At 32.3% G+C, this 27240-nt stretch overlaps 4 protein-coding genes, 1 long non-coding RNA gene and 1 other non-coding gene across 6 annotated transcripts; 3 read left to right on the top strand and 3 right to left on the bottom strand.

Moving 5' to 3' along the window:
* The first annotated feature begins 2795 nt into the window (after nt 1-2795).
* LOC103843297 (zinc finger protein 5-like) lies at nt 2796-7758 on the top strand. Its single transcript, XM_033280750.1, has one exon. The coding sequence runs from the start codon at nt 3645-3647 to the stop codon at nt 4257-4259; it is 615 nt and encodes a 204-aa protein (XP_033136641.1). The 5' UTR covers nt 2796-3644; the 3' UTR covers nt 4260-7758.
* Nucleotides 7759-8097: 339 nt separating this feature from the next.
* LOC117128281 lies at nt 8098-13000 on the top strand. The gene is made up of 2 exons (XR_004451549.1): nt 8098-12224; nt 12301-13000. It is a non-coding gene; the product is annotated as an uncharacterized LOC117128281 (long non-coding RNA).
* Nucleotides 12778-12992, top strand: LOC117128794. The gene has a single exon (XR_004452186.1). It is a non-coding gene; the product is annotated as a small nucleolar RNA U3 (small nucleolar RNA).
* A 317-nt stretch (nt 13001-13317) lies between the features above and the next one.
* On the bottom strand, nt 13318-18672 carry LOC103843296. The gene is made up of 3 exons (XM_009120001.3): nt 14138-18672; nt 13914-14014; nt 13318-13738 (listed from the first exon to the last, which is right to left on the bottom strand). Exons 1-3 carry the CDS (start codon nt 14427-14429, stop codon nt 13631-13633), a joined length of 501 nt encoding a protein of 166 aa, XP_009118249.1. The 5' UTR covers nt 14430-18672; the 3' UTR covers nt 13318-13630.
* On the bottom strand, nt 14903-20743 carry LOC103843294 (4-substituted benzoates-glutamate ligase GH3.12-like). The gene is made up of 4 exons (XM_009120000.3): nt 20419-20743; nt 20217-20315; nt 19363-20138; nt 14903-19266 (listed from the first exon to the last, which is right to left on the bottom strand). Exons 1-4 carry the CDS (start codon nt 20685-20687, stop codon nt 18698-18700), a joined length of 1713 nt encoding a protein of 570 aa, XP_009118248.1. The 5' UTR covers nt 20688-20743; the 3' UTR covers nt 14903-18697.
* Nucleotides 20744-22075: 1332 nt separating this feature from the next.
* Nucleotides 22076-27240, bottom strand: LOC103843293 (4-substituted benzoates-glutamate ligase GH3.12-like). Its single transcript, XM_009119998.3, has 4 exons — nt 25907-27240; nt 25672-25773; nt 24798-25576; nt 22076-22704 (listed from the first exon to the last, which is right to left on the bottom strand). Exons 1-4 carry the CDS (start codon nt 26173-26175, stop codon nt 22136-22138), a joined length of 1719 nt encoding a protein of 572 aa, XP_009118246.1. The 5' UTR covers nt 26176-27240; the 3' UTR covers nt 22076-22135.

Genomic DNA, 27240 nt, shown 5'->3' with positions numbered 1-27240 from the left:
GTTTGCGGTTGCGGGCGGTTGCGGGAGGATAAAAAAAAATTCTTTTTTTCCAAAACAATATAAATACAAAAATAAAAATACTCAATAAAAAAATTAAATTAGAATTATAAAAATGCTAAAATATATCTATTAAATTTTAATTAATATTATAAAACTTTAAAATAAAAATATTTTCTATATTTTAAAAAAAATTAAACTATAACTTTCTAAATATAACTTTTATATTTATTATAATATTATTATTTTTGATATTTTTATAATTGTATAAAATGTAAATATTGTTAATTTATTATTTAACCGCTGTTGCACTTGGTAGTTAACCAGTCATAAGTATCCCGCAAACGCACCAATTTTTAACCGCAGAACCAGTCGTACAAATCTCTTAAAACCGCTAGAAACCGTAACCACCCGCATCCGCAAACTCCCGCAACCGCAACCGCAACCGCTGCGGTTAAACCAGTCAGGCCCTTAGTCGCTTAGAAATGATCCTGGATGTAAAATAAATTGTGGATATGCGTGCCAAGCACAGTACTTGATTTTTAAATTATTGTAGGAATCAAGTACTATCCTTCTCCTTGCAGTTTGGTTATATATTTTGGGATATATTGATTACCTTTATTTCTTCCTATTTTCTTTGACTTTAATTATATTTTAATATGATATTAACATTTAATATCATACTATTAAAATATAATTCATCATATCTTAGAATATAATTATCTTTAAGCTTAGAATATAACTTTTGTATTAATTGTCACAAGTAGGTGGTGTGATCGCTGCATGCCTTTTCATATACACTTTAAAATTCATCATATCTCAACTGAATCTAGCTATTTTATTCACGCACTAAACAGAAAGTATTTTTCCACACTATTTTAAAACCAAGTTTATAAAATTTAAGCAAATATATAATACATTATGCTTTATATGCATACGACAAAAAAAACAAGTTGACAAGTTAAGTCATTATAACACTTTAGAAAATTTTATTTTCAGGAACAAAAGGAATAGTATAAATATTTTTCTACCCCATTCTATTGCATATCGTTCTATAATGTACGTAAGCGCGTGGTATTCCATATAGTTTTATAAAACTACTAGAGATTTTTTTCCGCGCTTCGCGCGGATTGTGTCTTATAAATTTATTTTATTTATAATATTATTTGTCGGTTTTTTTCTTTTACATTAACTTCTTATTTTTCCAATGTTAGTATTTTTTAATTTAAATTTATATGTTTATAATTTTTCATTTTTCTTGTTGTAGATGGAGAATTATATTTTTTTATTGATGGTTTTTTGTATGTGACATAAACGTTTTGAAATTTTTAAAAATAATGTTTTATATAGTACGATTAACACATTAAAGAAAAGAAACATATTCATACACATTTTACACAGGTTTTATATGCATAATTTTAAACATTATATATGTATATATTATAAGTTTAAAACATGTAAATGCTTTCTAAAGCTAAATACTTGTTCTGAGTTTACATAACTTATCGAAAGTTTTATCTCTTTTTAAATTCAAATCACAGAAAAAAATATCAAAAAGTCAGTATAGATGGATTTTTTGGGCTTTTAAATCAACACTGAAAAATTACATGAATCAGATAACAACAGTTTTATAAACAACTGGATAAAATTTGACCGAGCCAAAGATTTTCACACAATATGTTCTTTCTTCTTTAAATTGCGAAGAGCCTATAGGCACAAGAAAAAAAATCATAATTTTTGTTTTCACTTATATAACATTTCTTCTCCTTTACACACATAGTTTATTACACTGCTATAAGTAATGGAGAACTCTATTCATATAAGATTCACATATATGCATTTTGACAAAGAAGAATTTTAGCCATCTTAAGTTTCGGAATGGACAAACTTCAGTCATATACACTATATTTCTCTATGATTCAAATCTTACAATTTTAATATATGTGCAGATTTCCATGTGAAAAAGCATGCACGCCATCTATCATTCAACCTATTACTTTTTTCCAAAGTAAATACTATAATCCTCGTTTGGTTAGCTCCACAAACTAATCTCTTTGGATCAGTTTACTAAAAAATATGGATACTAATGTCAGAAAAGAATATAAACACTATCAACAACAAATATTGGCACAAGACTATTTGGTTCAAGGAACATATTCCACGTAATGCGTTTATATCATGGCTGGCTTTGCGGAGAAGACTGCCAACCAAGGATCGCTTGAGGCGTTGGGGGTTAAATGTCTCAGGAACGTGTGTCTTTTGTAATTTGGAAATAGAGACTCACCATCATCTCTTCTTTGAGTGCTCTTTCTCTCGCTTGATATGAGAGCCTTTTGCTGCTGAAGTTTGGATTTCTCCTCTGGCTGATCTACACTCTATTTCAGCCTGGATCAATCAACCTCGCGTCAATGCAGATGCACATGCTACTCTAGTCATTAAGCTCTACTTTCAGTCAGCCATCTACCTGCTGTGGAAAGAGCGTAATGCTCGTGTGTTCACAGCTGTCTCCTCATCTTCATCAGTCATCATTGGCTCTTTCGACCGTATGATGCATGACCATCTCCTCTTTTACCCGGCAGGTTCTTCTTTCTCCTCTTCTCTACTTCTTTTTATCTTTCTTGTATGAGACCTCCTTAATGCTTTTTTTACCTTGAGTTGTTGTTGGTTGTTTTTGTTTCCTTGCTGTAATAAGTTGTTTAAAAACAACAGTGTAACCTTTCAGAAAATGATAATCTTAACATCTTATCAAAAAAAAAAACAACAAATATTGACTTATTTATGTGAATATATATTTTATTTTCAATCATTATAGTGGACGAAGAAAGCACCATAATTTGTACAACAAATTTTTTTAGATTCACCTCATCATACTCACCATTTTACCATTTTAATTACATAATTTTACATAAGCTTCTTCACCCTCTCCGGTTATTTTCTATTTATTTATAACTACAACATAAAGTTATGAACTATATATATTATAAATTAATAATTTATTTACCCTTGAAATTTCTAGTAATATCAAAAGTCGTATGTTAGTTAATTATTTTCTAAATGACGTCTATTTCTAATTTTTTTTGGATGAGAATATTTTTGGGCTGCGAGATTTTTCTTTACCTGGCCCACCGGCAAATATTTTAGCAGCCTATTATATATTTTTCTTTGGTTTTATAGCGTTCGGACTGGTCCGAATGGGATATTCAGTGATGTTACGTGATACAAATCAATGAGCATGGGCAATAGTTTTTTTCAAGTGACATGGCAGTTTGATAGGTGGTGATTATTTTGCCTATGTGGCACCTCTAGAAAAGCTAGAATTTAGTTCCTTTTATATAGTAGGATTGTTAGTGTAATATTTTGCATAGTATATATAATAGTACCTATCAAGATTTATTTCCAAGATCATTTCTCGTCACACCTTAGATTCAAACAACTAATTTTATTATAAACCCTATAAAATAAAGTCGACGCTGTTCATGGCATATAAAATTCCTCCACGATATATTATAGTACAGATGCAATGTATCACTAGTTAGAAATTATTAAACTAAACATACTCCGTCTCTCGACCTTTGCTATATAAAGAAGATCATTTACACTTCTTCTTTAAAGTTAAATTAAACCACCAGAATACATACATTCCGACAATGTCTCGTACATGCGAAAGCTCCTCAGGCTCGTTCTCCGACAAGACCTTAAAACTGTTCGGCTTCGAACTCATCAGCGGTAATCGCTCGCAGGAAGTCACGACAACGGATAGCGTCAGCTCTTCAACGAACAACACGGCGCCGTTTAAAGCGAAAAGACTCGAGTGCCAATACTGTGGCAAAGAGTTTGCAAATTCTCAAGCCTTGGGTGGTCACCAAAACGCTCACAAGAAGGAGAGGTTGAAGAAGAAGAGGCTTCAGCTTCAAGCTCGACGAGCTAGCATCGGCTATTATCTAACCACCCACCAACAACCAATAACGAAGTCGTTTGAGAGACAATGCAAAACGCCGTCGTATTGCGCGTTTTCTTCCATGCATGTGAATAGTCAGATTGGTGTGTTCAACGAGGAGTGGGCGTCGATGTCGTCGCAGATTAGCTTCGGTAATAAAGATACGTGTCAAGATCTTAATGAGCAAAATGGTGAGATGGGTAAGATGTACGGTGTGAGACAAAACATGATTCAGTTCCAGAGAGATCTGACTTCTCGTTCTGACTCGAAGAGAAGCATTCAGTCCTTGGATCTTCATCTGGGGTTTGCCGGAGATATGGCGTAACAAAGAGAGAGATATATGATTAAAGAATGTTTACTAGTGATGTACTTAAGTATTTAATTGGGAAAGATGGAAACAAAACGAGACAAAGTATTCTAGATGAAATTTGAGTTTTATTTATTTAGGTTATGTATGGTTTATTTAGGTTTGTTTTACAGTTAATTTCAGCAGTTGATGTTGTAGAGTCGCAGAACAAAACAAAAAGAAACAAACCTCCAAGCATATTTCTTATATAGAAAGTTTCCAATCACCGTCATCCAATTTAAAAAATCAAGTAGATTGGATCAAGACTTCAAGTATTTGATAACTATATCATTATATTGTTGCTTAGATTGTTAGCCAAATACTAGTTGAGAAGGTTTTTATCATTAGTTATTGTGTGGTGTGTTATAAATGGTGCATTGCTTAATTGATGAAAAAACAAGTTGAAACATTCATTTTTTAAGGTTACATTCACTTTTTGTTTGTTTGAGAACATTCACTTTCTTGTTGCTTAGTAAATTTATGGTCATGATGTACGTAGTTCTTTATTTGGTGCAAGCATTTATATATAATGTACATACATACTGCCAGGCTGTACGTATATACGTGCATGTGCGTACACGTTTTAATCTTATTTATTGTTAAATTTTAGACATTTTGCTAAAATTACATCTCAAAGATTCTAATATGAAATAGTGTACTATTAAAGAAGCGTAAATTAATACATTACAAGCTTATGAACTTTAACAACACTCATATAATTCGTGACAAGCTTGAAAATAATTAGCTAGCTATCCCATAATATATGGTTATTTCTTACTAAGCAAATTTATGAAAGATGTACTAAAAGGTCCAAAACTACTTTAATATTGTAATATGGATTGTACGTGGGATGCTGCAGTGGAATTTGTAATTACTATTTTGAACTTTAAACTTATTACGTATATGTATATAAATTCTGAATCTTCCAATATCTTGTTATTGAAATTTTCATATCCCGACCAAAAGAATATAAATTCTATATATGTCTATATATTAATTACCTGCTTAGTTCAGCTGATTAATTGATGCTACTACGATTTAAACATATCATACTATTAAAACGAAGATTTTGATGAACTGATATATGTTTTTTTTAAGAAAAGAGAGTCAGAGGGTGAATACTTCTTCTAAGAACGAATAAGTGAATTTAGTGGTGACATTTCTTGAGTTAGATTTTATTCTTTTAAATAGATTTGGTGTAAGATCGATTCGAAATTTCCCATTAAGTCTGATAAATATGTTCATCAATTCATAAGTGTCTGTTATAATATATGTATAAATGTAGTCGGCAGGTTATATATTTAATCAATTGCATGCGTATAAGCTTAAGATTCAACATCCAATGTTGGAGGGAGGCCCCTTTAATTGGGTAACACATGTCACTTGACTCACTTCCGACACCAACGGAACTTATGTGCGTATTAGATGCTTATCCCATTTATTATTTTCAGTATGTATTTATTTAAGAATGGTTTTCCTTTATAGTCCATTTCGAATGTTTCCTAGTTTTGGTAATGTTTTCGTTAACTTGGGAACATCGCTACTTGTAGGCGAGGAAACTACTTGTATGAGTTTCGTTCGAGTTGGGATTTGCCTGAAAAGGCTAAAACAGTTGTCAGTTACATTATTATTTTTTATTTTCTAGAAAATTCTGGCTGTTGTTTGGATGTATGGTTTTTATTTATTTTCAGTTTAAATCTTATATATTATTACATTTTTTGTAACATAATATATCTTTTTTTTGTCAGCAACATAGTATATCTATACCCACATAAATGCAATATCTATATACATGCTATACATAACATCGACGACAAAACCAATCATGAAAAACCGTAATGAAATTCCAAACCCTAGCATAACTCATTAAATAGAATCTTCAAAAAGTATACCACCATGTGAGTTAGATTAATATTTGTGTTTGTCTCAAAAGTGTTTTTATTGTTGTAACTATCTCTATTGACAATAAGTGAAATATATTCCATTAATATTGAAAAACAAAGTTTTTTCTTTGTATTTTATCGTCACAACATGCAACATGTTATCGCAGCACATGAAATGTTATCATAACTGGATATCTATTTAAATAATAAAAGCTCATTTTAAAAATTAAATAATTATTTTTTCCAAAAGAAAAGATAATGTTATATTGTCATGAGAGAAAGATAGATCAAGCCAGGTAAGGTTAGCTTGCTGGTCTAAATTTGATTATACATTTGTCCAACAAGACTTAATTCCATCTGTCCACCGGTCCTTCTTTCACTTATGGTCTTATGGATTATAATTTAGTAAATGGTTTATCCACCCATTATAAAATTTACAATTATTGATATTATTGCTTTCTTAAAAGCAAGTCTATTTTTGAAAAAAACACTACTAAAAAGACGGCTGGTTTTCCCGCTACCACCCGCAAACACAGTTTTTGCGGTTGGTAGCGATTGTCGGCAGTTTGCAACAATCACTCAAATTGCTCTAAACCGTTTCAAACCGCTTCAAACCGCTTCGAATCTCATAAATTTAAAAGCTGGCTCCAGCTAGCGTTTGCGGTTACGGGCGGTTGCCGGAGGGTAAACTTTTTTTCTTTTTTTAAAACAATATATATACAAAAAGTAAAAATATTTAATAAAAAATTTAAAATTGAAATTATGAAAATATTAAAATATATCTATTATATTTTAATTAATATTAGTATAAAATTTATAATAAAAACAATTTCAATAAATTTTCAAAAATTAAAATTATAACTTTCTAAATATAAATTTTATATTTATTATAATTTTATAATTTTTGATATTTTTATAATTATAGTAAATATAAATATTGTTAATTTATTATTTGACTGTTACCGCATTTGGTAGTTAACCAGTCATAAGTCACCCGCAAATGCACCAATTTTTAACCGTAGTACCAGTCGTATAAATTTCTTAAAACCGCTAGAAACTGCAACCGCCCGCATGCACAAACTTCCGCAACCGCTGCGTTTGAACCAATCATACTTTAAGTGGCTAATCGCTGCATTTGACCATAAAGAAAACTAGTATATATTGCAATATTTATATTTGAATTCATTATATTATAATTATTATCAGGTGTAACTGTTTGAAATACTCGTTACGTGTTTACTTAGGAAGTTATCATATTTTATAAGGAAGATATTTGTTCGGCTCGTCAAAGAAGGACAAAAACTATCGGTTACTTTATTGGTTTGAATTATTCTCGATCCAATAATTAAAGTACTGGCGTTAAGATGTAATTATGAAAAATTGATTTAAAATGAATCATTTGATGTAAAATAATGTGGTAGAGCACCCATCGTTCAGATATTTTTTTCCGAAGAAGCTCTTATTGCTGAAGACGTGTACTAAGGGTCTGACTGGTTCAACCGCAGCGGTTGCGGTTGCGGTTGCGGGAGTTTGCGAATGCGGGTGATTGCGGTTTCTAGCGGTTTTAAGAGATTTGTACGACTGGTTCTGCGGTTAGAAATTGGTGCGTTTGCGGGATACTTATGACTGGTTAACTACCAAATGCAGCAGCGGTTAAATAATAAATTAACAATATTTACATTTTATACAATTATAAAATATCAAAAATAATAATATTATAATAAATATAAAAATTATATTTAGAAAGTTATAGTTTAATATTTTTAAAAATATAGAAAATATTTTTATTTTAAAGTTTTATAATATTAATTAAAATATAATAGATATATTTTAGCATTTTTATAATTCCAATTTAATTTTTTTTATTGAATATTTTTATTTTTGTATTTATATTATTTTAGAAAAAAAAAGAATTTTTTTTATCCTCCCGCAACTGCCCGCAACCGCAAACGCTAGCTGGAACCAGCTTTTGAATTTATGAGGTTCAGAGCGATTTGGAGCGGTTTGAAGCGGTTTGGAGCGATTTGAGTGATTGTTGCAAAACGCCAACAACCGCTACCAACCGCAAAAACTGCGTTTGCGGGTGGTAGCGGGAAAACCAGTCATACCCTAAGTGTCAAGTAAAATTAATTATCTTAATTAATACATAGTTGGCCATTTCCGTGCATCATTAGTTGCTAAGTAGTAAATATCCGATTTTCACTTCGTGTGCAGACATCAAATACACCCTAATGTATATTGTTTTCTATGCAAAGAACATTATCACTAAAGTTCAGTGCTCGATGATCAATGAAAGAAGATTGATCAGTGAAAGATTACAAAATGTACGTAGTATTAAGGTTTTGGTAGATCCGATAAAAAGCTTATTTGTGCCATTAAGTCATATATTCCCCATTTATGTCTTCCTTTGTTAATGGGGAATCGTTTACCTAAAGTTTGTAAATCTGTTTATAAAATTAGCAAAATCATATAGAAATTTAATAAGTTTACACTTATTTTTATGCAAACCAGCTTCCATTGAAACTTTAACATGCAAACCTTCCGTTGAAACTTTCATCCCTTTTTTCATGATCCGTCAAGAGCTTGTATTATACAACCAATATTATTGAAATGAGGACAACCAAACTTGAAACACATCTCTTGATCTATGAGGTTTTTTACCTTATCGTCTCCCAACCCAACGTTAAGTATACACTGATGATCGGTTAGAAGAAGAGATGTATACATCAGTGGCCATTCATAGTACTGAGTACTAGATCCATTGTATCTGCTTTTGAAGAACAATATAGGCTCGTTATGCCATTTTATTGACAAAACATCTGAACTGGATTTTTCAATGGGTTAGGTTTAAAGGCTCTGTAGTTGAGACATTGGCTTCATGCGACCGGATGCGGTATTCTCAAACTCGTTGTTGCCAAGAGACAAAAAATGAAGACTATTCGGAACATGCACTTTTACGATAACAATTTAAATATTAACAAATATGATTTGTGGCTTTAGGTACGTACAAGTGACCGAAAAATAATTACAATCAACTAGAATAGTGCTAAATTTATTTTATGTAAAATATTATTAAATTTTAATATGCTTGTGTGATTTGGTATGTCACTTAAAAGTAACCTCTGGCCATATGTATACTTCAGAAGAAACCGTTAGAACATCACTAGTGAGGAGCTCTCAAAGACTCTCACCATTAAAATAAAGAAAGAGAGAAAATAGATAGAGTTCTTTTACGGAGGGACTTCTTTTAAATTTTGCGAGATTCATTCTACATGTAGCAATCAATTAGTGTACCAGCACTTGTAAAAAATTAAGAAAACAATTATGTAATTGAAATAATAATATTTTTCCTTTATAGAGAAATTCAGCGCTCTTATAATCTCTTTGGACTCTTTGTCAAAAAGGAAAAAAAACTGTAATTGGGCTTTCCAAAATACCGTTGTGTCTTATATAGCAAAATTTGATAATCATAGGATTAACTCAAAAGAGACACTCCAAATGGTAAATAAATAGGTCAACAAAAACCACAATTTTCAACACCAACACAAGTAACATGCACATGATCCCACCCTGATAACGTTAGATAAATATATAATATCCTCCAAAGATTATTTGAAAATGTACACAAAATGTATGTCTAAATTTATGCAAAAAATATTAAAATTTTTAGAATTAGTTTTAGCCCTTCAAAATTTCATATCCAAACTTGTTTGTAGCTAAGCTGTGTTAATTTTTTTTATTAAAGAATATGTTTACATTAGTGAATCAATACGAAATAAAGTAAATAAATTAAGAACATGATGAAAAAGAAGTTTGTCGGTGTAAAGTATTATGTGTAAAGTATTATTTTGTCACATAAACAAAGAATAAGAATATAACAATTATCAACAGCCCCAATTCCCTCATGCAATATTTGTCACAAATTTCTAGAAGAGTTTACATGAGAAACTATAGCAACTATAGCTTACATTTTATATAACCAATTAATAGAATTAACAAGAACAAATTTATGTTGATTCTAGTTCAACCCTTAGCAACTATAGCTTACATTTTATATAACCAATTAATAGATTTAACAGTCAACACTAGAGTTGAACTAGAATCAACATGGTAGAATGAATATTTACACATTAACTGTGATCAATGTTGAAAATGTACATATGTAAACACTAAGGCGTGACAAATGCTTGATATATAATACTAATGATTTTATTGGTCATCTATGCAGATATTTCGAGGGCCAGCTAGCTTCAATATCAGAAGTCGATGATCAACTTGATGTGGAGACGTTACCGAAGCTGCTAAGAATATTCTTGGTTTTTCTATCTATCCTTATGTTTGGTTTATGCATTCAACTTCTTGCTTGATTGCTTTTCCACAGGTTTGAACCAATAAAACCTTGCGCCTGTCTTCCACCTCTTCGTGATCGACGAGCTGAGAGACTCGACTACCTCGGTGTCTCTTTTGGTCTTACTTTGGATCTTTTCTGTTTCTCGAAAAAAACATAAATTTTCTCCATTCTACATCAGTCAGCTACCAGTTGAGAATAATCTCTATTCCTTCTACTGAATGTCTTAACTGTGGCTTGTATAGTAGCTAGTATTAACACAATTTCTATATTTGGTAGGATCAGAGTGCTGTGACTGGTGAGCACACATGTATGCTACTGAAACCATAAAACAACGATGTGTTTGAAGCTAATGAGTTAGATGAATTGGGCTTCTTTGCTCCCTTCTACAAAGGTAATAACCAAACTTTTCTGTATCTTCCAAGTATGCCATGTTCTTGGTTTTAATGGTTACGCCACTTCTGCTTTCTTGTTCAGATCATTTCAGGGTAAGGTTCTCTAAGCTGTTTGAGTGATAAATTCAAGAAGATGGATTATAAACTTGCAATGAGGTTAACACTAACCCTTTTCTTGTTCCATGCCAATCTTCTGCTTTCTGAGAACATTGGGCTTGCAAAGATAGATGCTGCTAGGATGGTTTCTGCACGCACACGTTCATGGTTCCTACAAGCTTGGGTAGCTTCCTATTCCTTCTTCTAGTTAACTTAGATGGATGATCAGAATCAAACACTAAAGTATACTTTGTAAACTCTATGTTACGGCAGGCTCTGGAAATACAGGGAAAACATTCTGAATCGGTGGCAGAACTATCGAAAATATGTCGCATTCATGACAATATTTCCTCCTGAGGAGTTCTCTGTATGTGTTCTCTCTCGTTCTTTTCAAGTTTTCACCATCCAGTCTCTGCTTCACTTTCCCATTGTTTTCACTAAACTTCCTCTGCAGATGGAAATGATGGCAAGAGGGCTGGAGAAACTCATGAAGCTGGAAGAGAGATAGTCTCTAATGAGAACGTTTGTTGGAATGTGTTGCAGTGAAGAGAGTCAGAGAAGTGCTGCTGAAGCTCTTGGTTTGATTCCCTCGTAGTTAAACTTCTTCTACGCCATTTTTTTTTCAACTTCTTAGTGACAATTTAAAACAACCCTTTTCATACACTTGTGTCCTAATCAACTTAACACAGTGATTTTTAATCAGATGACAGAAGTTATAGAAACAATTTTTAGTCCTAGTATAGTGTCTTGACGTTACTCTTTGAAGAACAAAAGCCTACAAGATTATGTATAATTATGATATTGTAACTAATTCATGTGAATCAAAAAGATCTGTCATAAGTTTGTGTACATTCGAATTGTCTTCCATGAATCAGCAGATCCATCTCCATCAACTTAAATACATTCCCTACTCACCATCTCTTTAAAAAGCGTTTGAAGCCATGAATGAATCCAATATGCAAGAACCACAAAGAAGAAAATCAAGCTTGTCTATGAGGTGCATTAGCTGTTCCTGAAGACCTCAATAGAGGTTGAATCCACCTTCCCTCGGTTGGAAGAAGTAAGTTATGTTGGCAAAACTACCACATTACTTCTACGTTCTTCTGAACATTAACAAATACATACACAAATATCTGACTAATATAATTGGCTGCAGAGAATGCTTGGACCTCACAATGTATCAGTAAACGAAGATCTCAGGGAAGCAGCAAAACAAGTCGAGGTATTAGCTTCTGTTCAAACTTATGTTCTTGTTTTTGTCACCATGTACGGTCGAATAAATCATTCACACTCGATAGAGTTTCATCCTGAGCTGCTTGAACAATTTGCTATTGGTGGCAAAGAAGCTGATGCTTTGGAAAAGTCTAAGATCTCTTCAAGTGGAGGATCATCACTTCATCAGTATAGAGACTACTACCAAATCTTCTGATTACAAGGTAAAGCAAAGTGGTTTTGATAAATCTGCTAAAAAGAGAGGCGACAATAAGCAATATTCCATATCCCACAAGAAGACAAGAGCCTGATGTAGAGCTAATGTGTAACGTTTCGAAATTGATTGATCTGGTTATTAGTGTAAAAGGCTTAAAGCATCGATTGAAATCGGTTCAATCGTAAACCATATAATTGGTTTTGGTACAAGATGTTTTTTTGCGTTACCATTTTAATTTAGTTACACGTGTCACAGGAGGAGGTAGTAAGTTGGGAACTAAAGTCCCACATCGAGGACACGGAGAATATATTGCTACTTTATGTATGTCTAGAAAGCATGAGAGGTCACGACCTTACTTGAACAGGATCTGTTCTATAGGAAGTACCTCTGTGTCCTTGATGTCTAAATAGACATGCCCTTAAACCCTGGTTGATGAAATGGCCGTGCGATCGGAGTGTGATTAACAGTTACGATTGTCTTTGGACTCTCTGCACTGTAGAGGATCGCTACCTAGTCTGGTCTTGACCTAGCTAGGGTGGTCGCACGGTTGTCTGACAGGTCCATTTTTTTTCTTTTTCCCCCTACAAACTTTCAATCTCATACTTTCAACCCCAGGATTTTACTTTTACTACATTTTAGCCCAGAAGTTTTTAAATTGCGCTTAAACCCTCTCAACATTTTGGTAATAGCTCAAAACACTTGCAGAGGAAAAGATAGTTATGTTCTTATCATTTTTTTAGTCGTATCAATGTGTATGGTTTGAATAGATTCATCCAATACACCAAATAAAGGACCGTTAAGTACTAAAGATCTGTTAGCTTTTTGTTGTTGTTGTGGTTTCAAGATTACTATGTAGTGAAGCCAGTTAATATATTTGTCAGAAAGATAGTAAAAGATATGTTATTTATTTGTTCATAGGCTTACAAGCTTTGTTTCTTCTGAAATCGAGTTTACATCAACAAAAACCACACGTTTGGTTCTGAGTCTTACAAACTTCGATTGATCTCTCCATCTGCGAAAATATGTACATCGTAGATAGAGAAAAAAAGAAGAAAGAAGCTTTGTTGAGCCTTCTTTGTATAGGAAGCTATCCACTACTTATTTCTGCATATCTTGATCCGTAGACTTCATCCTCTGTTATAACCAGAAACAAAAAAAGGAAACAGATCCAAAATTTATTCAGAACAGTTTCGGATTATTCAGCTGGTAGCTTCGGAGATGCTCTGAAGAGAGGGCTTCCATGCTTTGGACTTTAAGAAAGAAGCTGAACTCGTTAGCGCACGATGCTGCTTCCCTTGTTTCTTCTCCTGACCCAAAAAAAAAAAACACAAAACCCATTAACTTTGTTTTGTCTGAAAACAAAGTGTAAGATCATATTTGTTTTTTTTTATTATATTAAAAAAAAACAATCTTTAAAACATTTTAGCCAAACCCATTAGTATTTTTTTTTTGGAACCGTAAACCCATTAGTTATGAATCTACCGGAACATTCTTCTCCAACAACTTCTTCACCGTAGTCATCGCCTCAGCGTGGTGCTTCTTCGTCTTCGCGCACTTCTTCTCCCTTAAGACCTTCATCACTTCTGTTAAATAATATCACAATAATTCATCATAAGCTTCAGTCACACGGTTTGAAAAAAAAAACAGAGGAAAACAGAACAAAAGTCTATTGGGAAAAACAGAGGAAACAGAGCAAAAGGGTGAACCTTGGGAAGTAATGAGCCGGTAAGCGTGACCAAGCACGAGACTCTCCGTCGGCCTGAGAAGCTGGACACGTGTAAACCTCACACCCTTCTTGTGTTTCTTCTGGTCTCTCTTCACAGTCGCCGGAATATTCTTCTCTTCCTCCTCCGTCAAAGGAATGATGAGACACACGTAGTGGCCAGGGTACATACCCATGATCTCGCTCACGGAGATGGAGCTATAGTACCTGTCGATTTTGCCTCCGGGATGCTGTAGAACCAGCGCCGCGGCGTTTATCGTCTGACAATTCCCCATTTCCAAGAAGAAAGGAAAAAAAAAAAACAGAGTTGAAAGGAAGACTCTGTGAAAAAAAAAAGGATAGAGGAACAGAGGAAAAGAAGTGTTCTTTGGGCGAGTGTTGGTTCAGACTCTCACTTTAGCTTTACTTATACACATGTGAAACGTTAGTTTTATAATATGATAATAGTGTTGGAGATTTAAGAGTACGGTTATTTAATTTTATATTTGAGCTTCTGTCATTTATCTGATTGTACTTTTTTTTATTATGGTTTATGTAGATTTGATTGTAAATCTATGAGTGTGAGACTGAGTGCCATCCACACCAAAAGTTTTTTTATTTTCATTTTTGGGAATAGCATAGGAATAGGATGGTCGGTTAGCATGGACAGGTGCAGGCACCTGAGATAAGAGACATAACTTAGATATCAACACTTTTGGTTTGTGAATTTTTTTTTCTCATACCTTACATCTCTAGACTTTTTTTGATCTTTTTTTTTTTTTTTTTGTAAAATAATAAGAATTGGTATAGGCGAAAGACATTGCGATTAGTTACAAAGAAGCTTCAATCCATCATTTTTTTTGATCTTTTTCTACTAAAAATAAGTGTATATTTTTTACATCAAACTAATCGAATTTATGAAATACAGTAAACGGTTTCACATAATAAGTAATTCTCTTCAGAAAATTTTCTGTAAAGTTACATGTATATTCTGAAAAGAAAGAAAAAGTTGGAAAGAAAAATTTTCTGTAAAGTTACATGTGTTACAATGTTAAACCTTTGATCAAATGACATGGTTTGTGAATGTTTAAAGGAATAAGAGATAATCATATCCGGAGTTGTTACCTCTAGCCATTTATCCTAAAGATATATGTGCTAAATTCGAGTTTTAACATGTGCAAAGAGAAAATTAAACAACTAGCTTTTGTTTCTGGTCTAACAAAACTATGGGCTTAAGTTCATAACTCTTGTAATAAAAAAGAATCACAAAAATAATTGGAAATGGTATCATTTAATAGGGAAATGAAGAACACTATTCTTTACAAACGTGTTAATTATATGGAACAAAAAAGCTAAAAAGTAGTTAAATGTTTTCTCTGCCAGATTTTTCATGTAAGGTTTAATTGTTTTAACTTAGACTTTGTCTAAACGTAATACGTTATAGATTAGATGTTTTGTCATGTTTATAACTTTTCTTTCTTTCGTTAACAGGTATTAGCAAAACGAGAGGTTATAAAATAATAAAAATAAACGTAATGCAGACTTTTGTTTTCTCTTTTGCAAGATCCGATGTATTTCCACTGAGGATCAATTGTTTTATATATCATCTTCCTTGATTGATGTATAATCCACTTCATTCGTACCCAAACATCGGATCTCAATAGTTTTTGTTTGAGATAGTTTTTACAATCAAGTTTTATATTCATTTGCTTATTTTGTTCTTCGACGGAAATTACCGTGGCAGCACTTTAATCACCGAACCTGCGCCTGGATTTTGAGATGGTAAAGTTTGTAGGCGTCAAAGAACTGAAGTTCAGGGAATTATTATGTAATAGCTACAGACATAGTAATTATGTATATATTAATTGGATATTTGACCCCAAATGGAAAGATACTAATGATCATATTTTTGATTTATTTACCAACGTGCAAACATAGATGTATATTTGATTTTCGTCAAATGCTATTCAGAAAGTCGATATACACAAGTCAAATGAAAACGTTATATACACAATTTTGGTTAAATGCTATTCATGATATATTTTGTTCATGTTGTTATTGGTGGATATTGTAATTTGTAACGCTGTGTTATTTCTGTAGAAACTAAATCACGTTATGCGGCAACCAACACGTAACAAATCAATATTTAAGATTGTTATACATGTCCTTTCGTTTTCTATTAGGGTCATTACTTTTCTTTTGATAATGGTCAACAACATTGTACATTTAAATACTCCAGCTTTTCGCTAAACACAAACAAAACCAGCTAGTAACTAACCCTTAAGAAGTAATTATAGAATATATTATATATCTAACGAGTCAGATTTCAATTATAAATTTGTAGTAATAAGTACTACTGATAAGGAAGTTTGTTCACATGCATGCACATGAATCCAATAAAAAGGCGAGATAGTGTATGCTTTGGATGAAGTTAATATTGTTAAAGTTAATATACATCATTATCATAATCTAAGCAATAGATGGTTATTGTAAATTGTAATAATTCGAGAAATGTGCATGTGTTGGTTGCAATATTTTAATCGTACTATAAAGTAATTTTATGTAATTAATCAAACATGTGATATGTTAAAGAAAATTTATAGAGTTAACAAAATTCTTTAAAACTAGAGATAGTTACTAAAATTAAGACGATCCAACACTTAAATGTGGGGTTACTTTGCTAATGTCTAATTTATATTGAGTTAAAAGCTACTGATTGTTTTTGTTAAAATATGTATATTTTGACATATTAATCAATAGAATATCATACATACAAAAACGTTTTCTGTAAAGAATGCAAATAGTGAGGATGAATGGTACCAGCTGTGGGAGCTTTAGACAATACCATTTAAGTTCACAACACTCAATCAAAAGCAATCAAGCTTTATCACTTTTTAACGTTCACAGCAATTTATAATAAATTTTCAGCTTTTCTTTAAAATCATGTTATTATAATTGCTCTGAAGAGATAAATACTTATAGCTCAAATTTAATGACTCTTAAGAATTAAAAACCTAAAACCAAAGCAAAGATAATCACATCTATAATTCTACAACCAAAAAATAAAAGTACAACACTTGCCAATCATACGAAGTGATCCTTTATCTCTGATTTAAAAAAAAAAAAATAGAACTTATACGTTAATGTATTAACAACAACTAGATTTTGATCCGCGCTTAAAAAACGCGGGTTTATTTTTCAAATTAAATAAATTTTTCTTATATAATTTCTATATAAGATAATGTATAGATCTGGATATATTTATCCGGGTGCACTAAACTGTACCAAACTGAAGAAAAAAAACTAAAGTTAAGCTAAATTCCATAAATAACCGAGCATATCATATATCTATGAATAGAAACCGAATTAAGGATCAAATGAATACTTAATTTTTTAAAATACAAATTATATACCCTATTAAACATAACTAAACCATTAAAAAAATTATACTGAATGGAACTATATGTGGTAATGATCACTTCATGTGTAAACATGTTTGAATAATCTGTCATATATTTATGGAGATTTGTTGTTAGAATAATTATATAATAGATTATGGAAGAATAATAAATGAGTTCATTTAAATTATGTTAACTATTTATATACTTAGAGAAATATAAGGTAAGACCAAATAAATAATTAAATCTAATAAAATAGTCTAACAACCTTATTTAAGTAGATTTTTTAGGACTCCTTCTCTTTTAATAGTATTGATGGAATGAAGTAAAAAAAAATAGAATTACTAATTATTACTTTGTTTTGAGTTAGAAACCTATTATTTTTAACCAATTTTTTTTCATAGAACATATAATCCCTGATCTATGCAAAGATACTCACAGATAAATGCTCTAATTAGGGTTTTCTTCACGGATCATTTTCTTGAAAGTTTTTTCTGCAAAGGATTGAAGAAATAGCTAGGAGTGCATGTCATAATCAGAATATACGGGAAGCCAATAATAACGAACCATGAAGAAATAACTCAGGTTTTGAAAATCTCCAAGTCTTGAAACAATTCATTAATCAATGTTCTACTCTACTCAGGTTTTTCAGATAATAATTCTTGGTATTTTCTTAAGAAGGCTTGAAAGAAGCCAGTGAAATAATTCAAACTAAGTTAAATATAGCTAATTGGAGCCTGAAAGATTTTATTTATTTATAAGATGAAATAAGATAACACACCAAACTGTATAAGAAAAAAGAAGATAATACACCAATCATACCTCATGCACTTAAATATGTATCATTTATTTGTTGACAAACTAAATGTTTCACTTATTTATTGCCCACACGATTTGACAATGACGTTTGTAAAAGAACAGGAAATAAAAAGCATCAATTACACACACTTAACCATAAATTACTCCAAATAAAAACCACACTCGCCAAATAAGTTTTTTTTTTTTGAACTTAGTAATCACAGCTATAATTCTACAGCAAAAAATGAAAGTATAGCACTTACCAATCATACAAAGTGATCAAAATAGAGAATTCGCCTCGACAAAAAAGTTTGTAACTTCATTATTCTGAAAGGATCATCATCATATCAATACAGATCATATCTGGGTCAGATAGTAGGGGATTTGTCGCTGAAGAACCGAGCAAGAACCTTGTCTTCAAGAACCCTTGAAGCCTCAACAGAGTTTATGCATATAGGTGTCTTGTATTGAGTTATAGAAGCACCTCGGGAGACAAAGAACTCCATGAGAGAATCAAACGTTCCTTGTTGCACAACCCTTACCTCTAGAGGTCCGATCGGTCCATCTTTTCTCCTAAGGCTTCTATAGAAACTACTCAGTGATTCCTCCATGACACAACAATACTCCACCAATACCTTTTCATCAAGTAGTAGAACGTTGGTGTCATTGTTGACTTTGGCTTTGAGTTCCAAGTAAAAAACGTAGTGACCCGGTACAGTGGAGACATCACCAAAGCATGTGAAGCCTGTCAACATCAAATCCGAAGATTCAAGAACTACTGTTGCACGATCCAACGCCTTTAAGACATCTTCTTCAGTCGTTGATTCTACGAAGATACTTAGAACCGTATTTTTTCTACGTACGAATCTGAATTGTGGTGCGTTATTGTAAAATCCAGTGACATGTAAAACATCTCCCACTCTACATCTATATAAACCTAAACCAACATGAAAGTATTACAACAGCATTAGTTACCACAAAAAGAAGTTCTTTTGATTTATTTAGTAATAAATAAAATTAAAAGGGAGACTACCGGAATAGTTTGTGACCAAGGGCTCATAGTAGCCACCTGACTTCACATCCACAAGATCAACAATCTCGCCTGTCGCTTCTCCATCGGCATCAACATGTATGAACTCGAAATATGACATGTTGGGTAGGAATGTGTAGGACACATGTTGTGGTTTGCATAGAGGATTCACATTTAACCCGAAAAAAGTTTCAGAGGATCCATAAATACTGGAAACTATAGGCAGTTTATCAGAGTAGAACTCCAGTGCTGGAATGTACTGAGCCATGATTCCTGTAACAATGGTTTCAACGCATTTAGTTTTGGGCCAAAGTCGTGAAACTATACCTTGCCAAGATTCTTGTCCACACTCGTTTTCGATTAAATCTGCCAGTTCAGGATTTGGTTCTCCAAGGATGGTAGAGACAGAATCTCTACAACAATGGTCAGTGATCCAGTCGCTGACATGACCGGACCTTATATTACTGCACAACTCTTTCCAGTACTTTTCAAGAAAACGTATTATTTGAACCAAGACAGAAGCAAACAGAGCACCAACACTTACAACCTCGTCTCTCTGGACAAGACCACATAGAAGTTGACAGTACATACTTTGTTTCGGATCCGTACACATTATGATCTCGTCCGGGGTTGTACTACGTTTTCCCGGGCTCCTATAACATTTGCTCTTCATGATAATTGTTATCGAGGGAGCAAGAGGCAAACCGCAAGGAGTTGTGGATATAGGCTGAATGAATTTAAAGATCATCACCTTTCCTTGCTTATAACCATCGACATGCCTTTTAAAATCAACCGAAAATATATCAATCCATTTTCGTTAGTTTCATAAAAGAAAGAAGCATGTTGAAATTAATTACTTGGACATAACGAGGGAGCTTAGGGCAAGGCCTAATAGAATATCCTCAAAGTTGTCGTTCGCAGGAAATATCTTTTTTTCCCCACTTGAGGTTCCAGTGCTAAACAACCATTAATTACAACAATTTTATAATTCTTTGATTCATCAAATCTTTCATATGTAAACAAGAAACTCTTGTTATTCAATGTTAAGATGGTGTATACCTTCGGAAAAACGCAGTAATCGGTTTGCCCGAAAGGATATCTGAGGGTTCTCCGTTTGCGACACGGTCGATATAAGGCTTAACATCTTCGTAGCTCACCACCGGTACGTTTTTCTTGAACAGCTCTTTCTCGGAGCTCCCCTCGAGAAAACGACTGAGGTACTCTGTGTTTGTGTTGGCTTTGAGTATCTTGGTCAATACATCATCTTGTATTTGCTTTGCATTTGATGTTAGCTCTTCCAGAACAGAGAGATCACAGCCTAGACTCATTTTTGTCGTCTGAGTTCACCAAACCCATACCAGGGGTTAACGATGCAAAAGATTTTTAAATATTAATCGTGGAAAACGATTTATATTGTTTATACAAGCCAGACTGGAATACGCTTGGATATATACGAAAGATGGACTAGTTTAATTTATAAACCAGATTTGGATATCTGCGAGCAAGCTAATAAACGATTCCAATTAAAAAGCCTACAAAGGATCTCAGGTAACAAAGCTAATAGGATTCCAATATGAAATATAATATTATCATCAATACATAATTAAAATGAAGATAAAGAAACTTCAACATGCAATTTCGAGTTTGATCAGGATGATGCTAAGTGATGATTACTGATAATCTTTGAATAAATGACCGTTAACATTATTATCTTCTATACGGTTCAAGGAAGAGGGCAGAAATATTATCCCACTTAGTACAACCAAAAATGACATTTGAAAAAGACATTACATAACTTGTCTCAAAATAGTTATTATGTGCTAATTACATACATTTACTTATGTTGACCACGCATATCCCAAAATTTCACATTGTTATAAGCGATGCGAGAAGATACTATAGAAACAAATAAATAAATAAGAAAGTAAACTACATATAGATTTTACATGATTCACCAAATCAGCTACATCTATAGACAAAAGTATTTTATTAATTTGAAGGTTGAAGGTATTTTCTGAAATCATATCAATAATCCTAAAACTGGCCGTCTTTGTTTTTGACAAAAAGCAAAACTGACCGTCTTGCTGATCTAGACATAACAAAAATGCCTAAACTAAAAATCGCACCACATATAGGATTAATGGGATGACTAAAACTGTATATAACAGAAAATCCCTGATTTTTTTTTTTTGCTAACTAAATCCCTGATTTATGGCAAGATAAACATTGAATAATTCATTTGTCCAAAAAAAAACATTGAACAATTACACTTAACATGTCCACACTGAGAAAAACTATAACTTTATGAAAACTGAATATGTTTTCTCATTAAGTTCAGAAGATTACAATAGAGGCTCTTATATATTGTTCAGAGAGACTCTCAAACCCTAGTGTCATGCCTTAATCTAGTTACACGTGAAACGATCTAAATCGTTAGTTACATGACACAAGAGGAGCGTATTGGTTGTGCAGGACCACAGCCCCAGCTGGCTCCACCTTCTTCCTTACCGTACTTGTCTGCACTTCATCACGTCATCACTTGAAACACCTTTTACCGCCTTCAGACATGGGCCTTTAATCTCTCTTCCTTCGAAGCCCATTTGAGTATCTTTGTCTTGGCCCACACTCTTCATCTCTTCTTCATCCTCTGTTTTCTTCATATTACTTACACACACGACGACACAAAAGAAAAACACACAACACATAAAAACTAACATCACAATGATGTCATCATTATAACATCATAATGATGTCATCATTATAGGTCATATATAGATCAGATAGGAGGGGATTTGTCGCTGAAAAACCGAGCAAGAACCTTGTCTTCAAGAACCTTCAAAGCCTCAACAGAGTTTATGCATATAGGTGTCTTGTATTGAGTTATAGAAGCACCTCTGGTGACAAAAAACTCCATGAGAGAATCAAACGTTCCTTGTTCCACAACCCTTACCTCTAGAGGTCCGATCGGTCCATCTTTTACCCTAAGTCTCCTATAAAGACTACTCAATGATTCCTCCATGACACAACAATACTCCACCAACACCTTGTTATCAAGTTGTAGAACGTTGGTGCCATTGTTGACTTTGGCTATGAGTTCCACGTAAAAGACGTAGTGACCCGGAACCGTGGAGATGTCACCATAGCATGTGAAGCCTGTCAAAATCAAATCCGAAGATTCAAGAACGACTGCTGCACGAGCCAACGCCTTTAAAATATCTTCTTCAGTTGTTGGCTCTACATCGACGCATAAGACAGAATCTTTCCTACGTACGAATCTGAATTGTGGTGTGTTATTGTAAAACCCAGTGACCTGTAAAACATCTCCCACTCTACATCTGTGTAAACCTAAAAAGGAACAAAATATTAAAATATAATAATAATATAAGACTTATTCTTTAGTTCAGGGTGAACCAACCAATAAAAATGTGTTATTTCATATTTGATATCTTTTTTTAAAGGAGACAAAATATTGTTGGATTATATTACATTTTTAAAATTAAAAAGGGTTTTTAGTAATTAAACCCCTCAACTAAAGATGAATCGTAAAAAAAACCCTCAACTAAAAATCCTGTGAAATAAACCCTCAACTTTAGTTCCGTTAACATATGTTACCCTCCGTTTAAAAAACCGTGGCGGAGGGTGACATATGTTAACGGTTTATAAGTTGAGAGTTTATAATGTTGAAAACTTAGTTGAGGGTTTTTTTTACGATTCAAAAATAGTTGAGGGGTTTTATCACTAAAAGTCATTAAAGGGTTTTTAAGTTATTTATTATTCATTTATACATTGTTTTAGATTGATTTGTAAGCCTTTAAAACTAATGTATATTATTAATACATTAATCTATTATAAAATTAATTTATACATTTTAAATTAATAATTTTCAACACGATTTACAACTTATTATAACTTCAAAATATTAAATTATTTGATATTTGGCAATAGTGATATAAAAAAAATTGTGGGTTTATATCGTCATTTTCAAATATCAAATAATTGAAAGTTTCTAAGTTATATTAAATCTTAAGTAGTGTTGAGGATAATTCATCCATGAAGTCAATCTTTCTATTTGGAGTATGACGTACTTTTTCTTATTTTCATAATTTTCGTCATCAGACTCATACTTTCCTATTTTCCTATATTGTTCTTGATTTATTGTATTACTTTATGTTTCAAATATATTATTGATCAAGAAAATAAAAATATAATGTAGTTATTCAGAAATCAATGATAATAAAAATAATCATGCATTATTTTGGAGGGGGGAGAAGTATGAACCGGATGACAGAAATCATGAAAAAAAGAAAAAGTGCGTCATACTCTAAATAGAAAGATTGACTTCATGGATGAATTATCTCGACACTACTTAAGACTTAATATAACTTAGAAACTTTCAATTATTTCATATTTGACAATGACGATATAAACACACAAATTTTTTTATATCACTATTTCCAAATATCAAATAATTTAATATTTCAAAGTTATAATAAGTTGTAAGTAGTGTTAAAAATTATTAATTTAAGATGTATAAATTAATATACAAATATATTAATGTATTAAAATTTATAAATTAGTTTTAAAGGCTTATAAATCTTAAAACAATGTATAAATGATAATAAATAATTTAATAATATTTAATGACTTTTAGTGATAAAACCCCTCAACTAAAGATGAATCGTGAAAAAAACCCTCAACTAAAAATCCAGTGAAATAAACCCTCAACTTATAAACCGTTAACATATGTCACCATCCGTCACGGTTTTTTAAACGGAGGGTAACATATGTTAACGGAACTAAAGTTGAGGGTTTATTTCACAGGATTTTTAGTTGAGGGTTTTTTTTACGATTCATCTTTAGTTGAGGGGTTTAATTACTAAAAACCCAATTAAAAAAAATAATTAAAAACAGTAGTAATTACAAAAAAAAAAATAACCAGCAAAACCTTAAATCCTTAAACTCTTATCCTAAACTTTAAACTCTCGAGTAAACCTTAAACCATTGGATAAATCCTAAACTCTAAATCAAAAACACTAAAACACTCAAGGGTTTAGGGTTTAGAATTTAGGATTTAAGGTTTTAGTGTTTAGTGTTTTTGATTCAGACTTTATGATTTATTCAAGGGTTTAAGGTTTACCCAATAGTTTAGAATTAAGGATTTAGGGCTGAGCGATTAGTATTTTGTTGATGACGTTAAAAATATATATTTTTTAATTTTTTTTCTTTCTGAACTACTTTTTTTTTTACCTTTTTATTTTAAAAATATTATAACTTGACAATATTTTGTTTCTTTTTTTAAAAGATATTAAATTTGAAATAATAAAATTTTATTGGTTGGTGAACCTAAAACAATATATATATTATAACAAGATTAGCTAAAACAAAAACAAGTAATCTCTATGTAGGTAAATGATAAGTTTAATTAAAAGGGGCATTACCGGAAAAGTTTGTGACCAAGGGCTCATAGTAGGAACCTAACTTCACATTCACTAGATCAACAATCTCACCGGTGGTTTCTCCATCGTCATCAACTTCTTTGAACTCAAAATATGACATGTTCGGTAGGAATGTGTAGGACACATGTTGTGGTTTGCTTAGAGGATTCACATTTATCCCGAAAAATGCTTCAGATGATGCATAAACTTTGGAAACTAGAGGTAGTTCATTAGAGTAGTAATCCAATGCTGGGATGTGTTGAGACATGGTTCCTGTAACAATAGTTTCAATATATTTGGTTTTGGGCCAAAGTCTTGTAATTATACCTTGCCAAGATTTTTGTTCGCTGCACTCGTGTTCAATTAGATCTGCCAATTCAGCATTTGGTTCTCCAAGGATGGTAGAGACAGAGTCTCTACAACTACGGTCGGTGATCCAGTCGCTGACAGTACCAGACCTGATATTACTAGCCAACTCTTTCCAGTACTTTTCAAGAAAATTGATTACTCGAACCAAGACAGAGGGGAACGTAGCACCCACACCTACAACCTCGTCTCTCTGGACAAGACCACATAGAAGTTGACAATACTTACTCTGTTTGGGATCCGGACACAGTGTGATCTCGTACGGGCTTGTACAATTTTTTGCCATGCTCGGATAATATTTGCTCTTTATGAAGTTCGTTAGCGCGGGAGCAACAGGCAAACCACAAGGAGTTGTGGATATCCGGTGAGTGAAACTAAATACCATCACCTTTCCTTGCTTATAACCATCTACATGCCTTTAATATCAACCAAAAAGATATCAATCAATCTTAACCGTCAAAATAATTACATGCAGCACATGAAAAAAAGGAACCATGTACATATTAATTACTTGGACATGACGATAGAGCTCAGTCCAAATCCGAATAGCGTATTCTCAATGAAGATGTTGTTCGCAGGATATATCTTTTGATTCCCACTTGAAGTTCCAGAGCTAAACAACCATTAATTACAACAATTTTATAACTCACTGATTCAACAAATCATTCATATGTAAATAAGAAACTCTAGTTTTTTTGGAACAAGGAAACTCTAGGTATTCAATGATAAGATAGTGTAAAGTATACCTTCGGTTAAACGTAGTAATGGGTTCGCCAGAAATGATGTCCGTGGGTTCTCCGTTTGCCACACGATCGATGTAAGGCTTAACATCTTCATAGCTCACCACTGGTACGTTCTTCTTGAACAGCTCTTTGTCGGAGCTCCCCTCGAGAAAACGGCTGAGATACTCTGTGTTTGCGTTAGCTTTGAGTATCTTGTTCAATACATCATCTTGTATTTGCTTTGCATTTGAAGTTAGCTCTTCCAGAACAGAGAGATCACAGCCTAGACGCATATTTGTTCTTTTAGATGTCTGTAACACCAACCATATCAGGGGTCCCTTTATATCGATGCAAAAGTTTTTGAAAACGTCCAGCGTGGAAAACCATTTATATTGTTTATACAAGCCAGACTGGACAACGCGTTTATCGATGAAAACGTACTAGTCGTGCGTGCAAGTTTAATATATATACCAGATTTGGGTATCTGCCAGTAGGTCAATGAGTCCGATTGAAAGCCTACAAAGCATCTCAGGTAACAAAGGTTTCTCCTATTAAGTCTCTCAGCATAAGTTTATTAATATTTCAACATAAAACAGATTTATAATTAAAATTAGAACTGTTAAAACTTACTCCCTCCGGATACGAATGTATGATATTCTATCTTTTTATTTTGTATACAAATATATGATGTTTTGAGATATAATTAATGTAATTATTTTTAAAATTTAACATAAAATAAAAAGTATAATTATGAATGGTGAAACTTTATTGATATAACCAAAAAATAACAATTAAAATAGTGTATTTATTATTTTTTAATTTGTGTGCAAAACCTTAAACATTATACATTTAAATTCAGAGAGAGTAGTAGACAAACACGTGTAGAATTAAAAGAGAAACGTCTCTTCTTAAAGAACCGTTTCTTTGTTTTTTGGTATTCTCTCTTTTACTTTCATTTTTATATCAATATTTATATGTAGAGACTATTCCATAGTTGAGCCACTGCTCGTGCTCTTAGAATGATTTCAAACATTAATATTCAAAAAGTATTCATATTAAGCCTTTTAAAAAAAGTATTCATATTATTATATATTTTATAGTTATTACTTATATTAATTATTATATGAGTATATATAGCTATTAGATTAACTGTTTGCAAAATAATTTTAAGTTTATCATTTTTATATTTAAATAGGTTTTTTATAATTTAAAACTATTGTATATGTATTGCCACAATTTTATACATATAAATTATATTTACGGTCATTGGCCATGCTCTTTATCCCTTATATATTAAAAGAGAAGCATTGTAATAAATGCATTAACATTATAATAGACACGTGGCAGCTTCACAATGA

Source organism: Brassica rapa, chromosome A09 (genome assembly GCF_000309985.2).
Source record: "Brassica rapa cultivar Chiifu-401-42 chromosome A09, CAAS_Brap_v3.01, whole genome shotgun sequence".
Taxonomy (NCBI): Eukaryota; Viridiplantae; Streptophyta; class Magnoliopsida; order Brassicales; family Brassicaceae; genus Brassica; species Brassica rapa.
The sequence above is the reverse complement of the archived record's forward strand: the minus strand, read 5'-3'. Positions and strand labels throughout refer to the sequence as shown.